Genomic DNA, 9,319 nt, shown 5'->3' with positions numbered 1-9,319 from the left:
TGACACTGCTGTATTCTGTGTGAAGTAAATTACAAGAAAAAAGTACTGCTGCATAATTGATTATTTGGAATAAACTAATTCAAATATCGATTGATAAATGTGTCAATGTTGTGTATCCTCTGCTAAACCAGACACCAGCAACTCCCTGAAAATTCCAATAAATATCATCTGCATGCCTTTTTTCAAGATTTTTACTATGCGTTTTTTCCTTCCCCAAAGGTTTTTTTGTCAGTTTCTCTTTTAGAACCCCTTTCAATATATGATCTTGGTAGATGTATGTTATATATTCTAGTCCACTAAGGTGGAGCTCAGCCATATGCTTCGTGAAGCTAATGAATTATCTTGCAGTATCCTGAGAGGAAGGAATGTGCAAAATTCTTACAGAGGGAATCAAACAACAATCACATTTCTTTATTATTCCCGGAAAGTACCAAGGGAGCTAATGTGCTTCTTGCACTGAAAACAGGGGAACCTTGCTTCTTCTTTTTTTGGCATAAATATAACAAATGACTGAACAACTTCTTGTTAGTTTTTGGTTTAATAGGTAAATGTTCTCTGTTGAGTAGTTTTCTCTCTGCTGACAATGGCTTGGACTTTTAAGTAGGATTTGAATGCTTGATTTCCGAATGGATGCACCTTATCCACCCAAAAAAAAAAGAGAAAAGATAATTAGTTGTGCTTATTCCTGCATGATCTGTGGATATGTCATATGTATAGTCACTTTGTTCATGGGACCCCAGCAAGAGGCCAACGGCTGTAGAGGCCCTCCAACATTCAAATGCGCGGTATGCTATTAAGTCATCAGCTGTCAAATATTGGCAGAGTGGTTCTCTTTCTATTTGTATGTTTTCTTGAAAAAATCTTGGCTGCAGGTTGGACATGAGATGCAGGTAGCATTCTGCCTCATCCAGAAGTATGTTGATATGCATTCTATTGGAACTAAATTACAGATAATATCTGCATTTTCTGTTGAGCATGTGAAAGGTTATATTTATATTGAAGCTGATAGGGAACGTGATGTCGTTGAGGTATTTTCTTGCAGATGTAGAGCACTTTCATTTCTTCTTTTTCCCTTTTAACATGCTTTCCAAACTAATTAGGAATGGAACCAATTTTCAAAACAGGTATGTAAAGGGCTTTGTAGTATATATTCTAGTAGAGTGGTGTTGGTTCCCAAAAATGAAGTTCTCTATCTGCTTTCTCTTCAAATCAAATCAAGTGAAGTTTCTAAGGGCACATGGGTCAGCATGAAGTATGGGAAATACAAAGGGGACCTTGCACAGGTATGAGGTGTCTTTTCTTGAGATGAGAATTAGCTGGCTTTCTGCTGGTTTTAAAAGTTCTCTTTTATCTATACATCTTTCTGTAGGTTGTGGCTGTTCATGATGCACGGAAGAGGCCACCGTAAAGCTGATTCCAAGGATCGATCTCCAAGCCATGGCACAAAAATATGTATGTAATTTCTTTCTTCCAGAAAATTTATGTGGCAGTGATTTTGGAATTGTGAAGCAACTACTGTTGGTTGCATGCTATTATTTTCTAACCAACATTCTGTTTTGACTTTTGTTTAGCTCTGATCATTTTTTTTTCTGGTGTGAATAAATATTCATATTTCCAACTACCATTATCAGTGTGTATGCTTCCTTTAGCCATTTGATTTGTTTCTGCTTATGACATTATTGCTTGTTTTGTGGAATGATTTATATATTTCTAAAATGGAGAACTTGGTGTTTTCGCCATTCATTTGCACAAGCTTTATCACTATTTATGGTAGGCTTGATTCTCTGTTACAATTCTGTATTTCTGTATGTGAAATTTTATTTATTTGTCTTTGGTATTTAGGGAATTTGGAGTGGAATGATTACTGGGATTGCTTTACAGACCCTCATCCTTGTAGTAATCACATGGCGTACTGACCGGGAGAAAGAGGCAAGTGTATATTGCAACACATTTCTATATGCTTTGTTAGTCATCTTTCTTCTTAATGATTTAATTTTCCTTAAGCTTTACTTTATCAGCATAGCTAGACGACTTGAGGAAATGCATTCCCATGCGGCAGGGAGATTCAGTTTTTGAACCTTGTTTCTTTATCTATGCAGAGAAATAAGGCGTGGGTTTTCATTTACCCCAAAAATATATGAGGTAATGCTTTGATATTTTGGAATGGTTTTCTTTGATTTTTTCTTTTTTTAATATTAGAGTGTAATTAAATTGAGAGTTGTTGTAGATGCTAATAGATTCTCAATTTTCTAAATCTGTTCCTTTACTACTATTATTGTGATCATTATGTAGAAGATTCTTGCTTAGATTCTCAACACATCTTAGATACCATCCAGTTTCATCCATGTCACCTAAAGCAGATCATAGAAATGTAATTAATGAACCAGATTCACCACTGATATTGGTCACGTGTACACTTGAATGTCACGTGTGAAGGGTGCATATGGATGGACGGGCGTGGATAAAACACATGCATCAATGTAAGGCTAATAGATGTAATGGAATTCAAGTTACAACATTTTGTTGCCTTGATAGTTTTTTGACTTTTTAAGGATAGGATCAAATGATTAATTATTTTCCATGCATCAATTTGTTGAATGCTACTTTTTGACTCTCTTTTTTTTTTCTTGTGTGCAGGATCTTAATCAATTATGCCTGAATTTAGGCTTACAAGCACTTCTGCCTTTTGATGCCACTCGTGCTACGAATAGACCATATAGAGGATTTGTTTTTATTTATTCGAGGCCATTTTTAATTTATTGTAATAAATATTATATTTTTTTATTATGAAGTAATATAAATTTTATTTAATATTCAGTTTTAATTGTATTGCATCATTTTTTATGTTTCAAATATCAAAAAATGCAGGTTTTTCAATTGAATTATATATAATAAAAAATTATCATTGGCCTTTCAAATCTATACAAAGACATCTAGCGGCGCTTTTATGTGGAAAAAGTGTCCAGAAGCACTACCGGCGCTTGACGCGGCGCTCATGTCAGATACGGTAGCGGCCACCAAAAGCGTCGCTAAAGGAAAACGAGCGCCGGAAAAGATCCAACAATTACCGGCGCTCAGACAAGCGCCGCTGTTAGCGCCGCGAAATGTTTGCTGATTCCCCATTATTGGAAAAGAAAACATCGGGAAAGGTCTTTCATCTTGTAGTGATTGCACACATCATACATTACATTCGTTGCATATATCGCATTGCATTCTTTTCTTCTTCTTTTTTCTCTATTGTATTTTATTTATTACTAGTCTTAAAATAAATAGTTACTCTATGTAGTATAATTAAGGACCTATGTTATAATTAAAATATAATAAGAACCCAGCTTAATAAAAGATTTAACAAAAGCCTTCTAAATATACGTGCTCATGTCTCTCTTATGTAGATGTGGTAATATGTAGGAATGGATACATAATATCCAATCGAAATTGATTTTAACACATTTTCATTGTGTACTATCTGATTGTTGATCTTCATTAATCCACTATCCAATCGTGGATCTTCAATATTTTCATACTCGAGTAAAGTTTGGTGGATGATACATAGGCAGTTAGAAATATATTGAGAAATTACATGCATGATATACAATGATCTGCGAATAATTAGTTGGGCCTATTTAAACAATATGATTTTTAGAGTCTTAATGATAATGGATTCTATAATTTAGTCAATTTAATTTAAGTTAAGATAATCCACTGTACAATTTCAAATGCCAGTGTATCAAGCGTCATACACAACCCAAGTATCATATAACTCCACCTTTCTCTCCCTCAACTTGAAGATAGACCCTCCCTCTTACTAACTTTTTTCCTCTACCCCTTTTTCATGGTGCAACCCCTCTCCCTAACTTCTTTTCTCTACCCTATCTTCACGTGATAACACCTTTACAGTAAATGGTTCGCAAAAACCGTGATTTTCCAATAGGTATTGATGTTATTTTATAGCCACACTTTAATGTAGTGGTAGAGTGTGATGGAAGTGGATTAAGTCTCCTAGACGATAATTCGTCTAGTTAGGGCTTTGTTAGGCCCACCATGATGTATGGATTTTATCCATGCCATCCATCCATTTTGCCTGATCATTTTAGGGGATGGGCCCAAAAATGAGGTAAATATAGGCTCAAGTATACTACACAGTGGGGATTGAATGCCCACCATTAAAAACTTCTTGGGAGCCACAAAATTTTTGGATCAAGCTGATATTTGTGTTTTCCTCTCATCTAGGTCCATTTGACCTTATGAACAAGTTGGATGGCGAGTAAACATTTAGGTAGCCCCTAGGAAGTTTTCAACTGTAGGAGTTATTATCACCACTGCTTCTTATGGTGTGCTCCAATCATATTTAGGCTCTTAAAATGGTTTGGAAAAATGGATGGACAACATGGATAAAACTCAGACATCACGGTGGTCCCCACAGAGATAGGACACAATTCGCATCCAAGTGCGATGATATGTATGCATGTACTTAGAGATGGCGCATGTAAGCATGCAAAAGACTTTAATTACCCCATTCAAATTGTGGTGTCCACTTCAGTTGGGTCAATTCAATAATAGTTACATTATATAATATTGTGAATTGGCTATTGATAGACATAATGGATAGTCAAACCGGAAAATAATCATTTATTTTAACTTGAGAAAAAAGTTTTGGATGTTCAATCATCCAATTAGGATTATAATTTATGTAAAGTGGAGTCCATGATTTAAATTGTTAATCTTTGTTATATGTGCGCCACTTGTTGAGTCAATGCCATATAATTTTTGTAAATATTAAAAATGCTTTGTATTGGGATCTTAAATTGTTGAATCCCTTGATCTAGGTTGTTTGTTAGGTCCAAAGCACATTTCATGAGTTACTACCCAAACATAACACTGATGTAACAAATATCAACTATTTTATTAATAGTATTTAATATGGATGTTAGAGATCCTTCACACCAAAATAGGTCCAGTTAACAATTTGACCCATCTAATTGTTAGGGATCATCACGGACTGCTCATGATTCCACATAATCACTTTTGTTAGGCAATCAGAGCCATCCCATCCATGGTAGGAAAAAAGGATGGCTATAGAAAATATGGAAAAATCAAGGATGGACTAGATCATCCAATCAGGGTAATTTTACATAGTAGCTTGTGAAATTTATTCTGAACTTGTTGGATGGTTCAAATCAATTGATTGTATTGTATAAGTGAACCAATGGGTTTGGGAACCATATCACTTACAGTGAATACACCAGAGAATTGCACTATAGTCATGGAGGGCATTATGGTAAATTTGTTAATTTGGCATGGTCTCAAAACCCAAGAGAGGATTGTGTCCTGCCCCCCAGATGGAATCAGTCTAAGTAGGAGCTTTGCAGGGTCCATTGTGATGTATGGGTTTTATTCACGCCATCCATCCATTTCTCCATATCATCGTAGGATATGATCTTAAAAATGAGATGGATCCAAGGTTCAAGCAGACTACACCTAAGGAAGCACAAGTGATAATGATAGTCAATGTTGAAACATTCATATGCCCAACCGTGATGTTTATGTGCTATCCAACCTATTCATATGATAACATAGAACTGGATGAAGGGAAAACAAAATATCAACTTAATCAAAATTTATTCGTCTACCGAGGCATACTTAATAGTGAGCATTTAGTCCCCGGTGTGTGTTTAACTTGAGCCTTTTATCTGACTAATTTTTAGGTTTATAGTATAAAATGATCTTAAAAAGTATATGGAAGGAGTGGATAAAACATATACATCAAGGAAGATCCCACATAACCCCAGCCTGGACCGAATCAGTCCAAGTGAGAACAGGACACAATCCGCTTCCCACTTATGAGATTAATTCGAATAATCCCCAATTATGATGTCATAAAGGCGCTGATATTAGAATATAAAACTATTATTTTTTTTAGCCCCCAGCCACTCTTTACATTTTTTAAGGATGAAAATGCCCATTTGCTAGTCGTCGCCTCATACGACGTCAGTGTGTCGTGGAAGTCGAGAATGCCTTATAAGTATGGGGGTATGTGCCCAACTAAATCTATGATTGGGGCCACCCCTAGGTTGATCTAATCCGTTCACTTTAATTTGGTAGTCGTTAACCCACAGTAGGATCATTTCAATTTTATTTTATTTTTGGAGTTGTCCATGGCCACAACTGCATGAGTGATGTGCGATAATTTCGGACTATTTCCACCAATGTGGTCCACCCATCATGAATACTTCACTAAAACTTCGTCATATGGCATTAAATTAAAACCCCTTTTTTATGTGGACGGCTTGGATTTATTTCAAGACAAGCCAGTGGGCCCCACATAAGACATGCAATGGGTTCATTAGGTGGGGCCCTTGGGCAAGAAAAAGCCATTTTGGCCTTTTCTTCTCTCTCTCTCTCTCTCTCTCTCTCTCTCTCTCTCATTCTTCAGAGCAATTGACCACACAAAGAGGAGGGGCCCATCACGAAGAGTCGAATCACCATTGACAGTTGGTAGTTATGTTGACGGATAACCCACCCCTGGCAACAACAACAAACTCCAGCCAATCTCCACGAAACGACGTGGAAGTTCCGGGCAAAAAAGAAGGGTTTTTTTATTTTTCTTCTTTTGAAGTTATCCAGCCACATTCTCTTGAAGCTATGACGCCTAAAGGTTTTTTTGTTTATTGTTTTTGTTATTGTTGGTGGCTATCAATAATAGGAGTTTGTGAAAGGGAGGAGGGCGTGTTGATCCCATTGTAGTTGTTTTTTGTGTTTTTACTTGTTTGTTTGTTTTTTTTTTTTTTTACATGTTTGAATGGTTGGAGTTTGTGGGAGAGAGGAGAATATGGTGTCTATATGTATGGTGCATGTATAGTGGAGAGTTTGACAGTCACCAATAAGGATGTGGATTGCCAATATTATATGAGGTTCACCGATATGATTTGTGGATCGCCAATTTACAATGACTATTAGCGATCCACATTTAATATCAACAATCCAAACTTATTATTGGCGATCCATAGTCCTATCTTCAATACAGTGTACTATCAGCTATCGACATTGTACTATCGATGATACGGCGTACTATTGGCAATATTCACTGCGGTTTGCTAATACAATGTACTATCGATGATCCATAATGAGTATTGGCAATCCGCATTGTGTATCGGCAAACCATGGTGAGTAGCAGTGAGCCGCAAAGTGTATGGGTCATCCAATGTATCGCTCATACATAGTGAATATCGATGATTCACAATATGTAATGCAATACAAATAGTATCTTGAATCGACAATGTGAATTGGAATGATTACATATAAATCAAACACTTAGGCCCTGTTTGTTAACGCTGAATTTTTGCACTTAACGCGGAATGGGGAAAATATTCCATGTGTAGTGGTGTTTGTTAATGCATCATTAACGCCGAAGAAGGAAAGCGCTAAGAGGTTTTTCACTGAATTCTTTCCGTGATATTAGTCTGGCTTAATGGTGAATGCGGAATGGGTTGAGTGATTTTTTCATTAAACAAAAAAATTTGCTTCCAAAATTACCCCTTCCCAAGTTACTACGGCAATTTTTTCTCTTTAAATTGTCTGTGCAATACAAAATCAACTTTTAACCAATGAAACTTCACTATGCCCCCACCATTATGCATGTGTTTCATCCATTCCATTCATCTATTTTTAAAGATCATTTTAGAGATTGATACCAAAAATGAGAGGAATATAAATCTCCAGTGGACCATACCACGGGAAAATAATAGTGATTGGATATCCACCATTAAAATTCTCCTAAGGCCCAGTGTACTGTTTATTTGACATCCAATCTGTTGATTAGGTCATATAGACCTAGATGAATGGAAAAAACAAAGATCAGCTTAATCCAAAATTTTTATGGCTCCCAAAAAGTTTTTAATGGCCGACGTTCATTCAAGACTGTTTTCATGTAATGTGGTCCACTTGAGATTGGGATATACCTCATTTTTGGTCTCATACCATAAAATGATCTATAAATATAGATGGGCGGCATGGATGAAACACACATCATGGTGGGGCCCACATAGCACCGACCATCAGCCATTGGCTGATGGCAGGGGATTAGCCAATCTGTTTCCGCGGATGCGGATTGGATACTGACAGGTTGAGTAGCGACTTGCCACCGAAGTTACATCACCAAGTTATGTGGGGCCCATCATGATGTATGTTTTGTATCCATGTTATCCATCCATTTGGAAATATAATTTTGGGTAAAGATCCAAAGAATGAGTAAAATCCAAAGCTCCAGTGGACCTCACCACAGAAAACAGTGGGGAGAGTGTACCTCACACCAGCTATATAGTTGTTGTATTGACGTCAGCAAGTTCTATGGGTCCCATCATGAGGTATGTGTTATATTCAAACCATCCTCCATTTGGCAAGCTCATATTACAGCTTGAGAGCGACGGAAGATTGAATATCTACCATTAAAACCCTTTTTGGGGTCACAGAAGTTTTAGATCAATATGATTATTTTTTTCGGTTTGGATAGCATATAAATATAAGATGGCCTTATTTGAAGGTTTTGTTGTTACTGGTGTTCAATCCTATAAAATCTTCCCGCTAAGAGGAATTGAGGACCTTATGATGATTTTTAGTTTTTTATTAAGTATTTTAGTTTATTTCAATTAAATATAATGATTTTATTTTCATTTCATAAAAAATAATTTCTTTATAATGTAAAACATTTCCAAATGAGAGATAGGGACAAATGTGTCAAATTAACATATTTTAGACATTTAAAATGTTTGTTAACAAACAGTTTGTTTAAGATTCAGTACTTAATTTTTAGACTTCAGCCATAATTATCAAACAAGTTTTTTTTTTTTTTTTACTTCAGATTTCAGATTCAGGCTTCAGATTTCAGATTTGGTCTTTAGACTTCAGATTTAACAAACGGGGCTTTAGTCTTTCATAGAATCCTACTATGAGTCGAGAAAACATGGTCCCTGTTTAGAGAACGAATGTGCAAAGGTCTCTCCCAAGTTCTTAATAGGATTTTTACGGGTATTGAAGGAAAATTCAGCAATTGCCCTGTCAGGGTAAAGATGTTTAGGAATACCTAATTCGAATATTTGCATGATTTCGATGAAAGCGGATGGAGGGCAAATGAAACGGTGATACATTGCTTGATACAAAGGCACCTCAATGACCTTCAATATGACTTTCATGACATCATTCTCAGATTTAAGGACATGAACTTCACCTTAATTATGGACTCAAGTGGTAAAGAGAAAGAATTGAAGTAGATTGTATTGGGAGCATGAAGAAAGACTATTAGAAAACGACATTTTAAGGATAA

The 9,319-nt window shown here is 36.1% G+C and overlaps 1 protein-coding gene across 1 annotated transcript; it reads left to right on the top strand.

The window, feature by feature from the left end:
- The first annotated feature begins 244 nt into the window (after positions 1-244).
- Positions 245-2,024, top strand: LOC131223606 (protein RNA-directed DNA methylation 3-like). The gene is made up of 5 exons (XM_058219049.1): positions 245-785; positions 873-1,028; positions 1,125-1,283; positions 1,370-1,452; positions 1,843-2,024. The coding sequence occupies exons 1-4, from the start codon at positions 612-614 to the stop codon at positions 1,406-1,408; spliced, it is 528 nt and encodes a 175-aa protein (XP_058075032.1). The 5' UTR covers positions 245-611; the 3' UTR covers positions 1,409-1,452; positions 1,843-2,024.
- The last annotated feature ends 7,295 nt before the right edge of the window (positions 2,025-9,319 follow it).

This window comes from Magnolia sinica, chromosome 13 (genome assembly GCF_029962835.1).
Source record: "Magnolia sinica isolate HGM2019 chromosome 13, MsV1, whole genome shotgun sequence".
NCBI classification, from domain to species: domain Eukaryota; kingdom Viridiplantae; phylum Streptophyta; class Magnoliopsida; order Magnoliales; family Magnoliaceae; genus Magnolia; species Magnolia sinica.
The sequence above is the reverse complement of the archived record's forward strand: the minus strand, read 5'-3'. Positions and strand labels throughout refer to the sequence as shown.

Excerpts from the sequence above, each read along its gene's own strand:
- LOC131223606 (XM_058219049.1), top strand. The coding sequence starts at position 612 with ATGCTTGATTTCCGAATGGATGCACCTTATCCACCCAAAAAAAAAAGA. Across the intron at positions 786-872 it reads CTCCAACATTCAAATGCGCG|GTTGGACATGAGATGCAGGT; the intron begins GTATGCTATTAA and ends TCTTGGCTGCAG. Across the intron at positions 1,284-1,369 it reads ACAAAGGGGACCTTGCACAG|GTTGTGGCTGTTCATGATGC; the intron begins GTATGAGGTGTC and ends ATCTTTCTGTAG.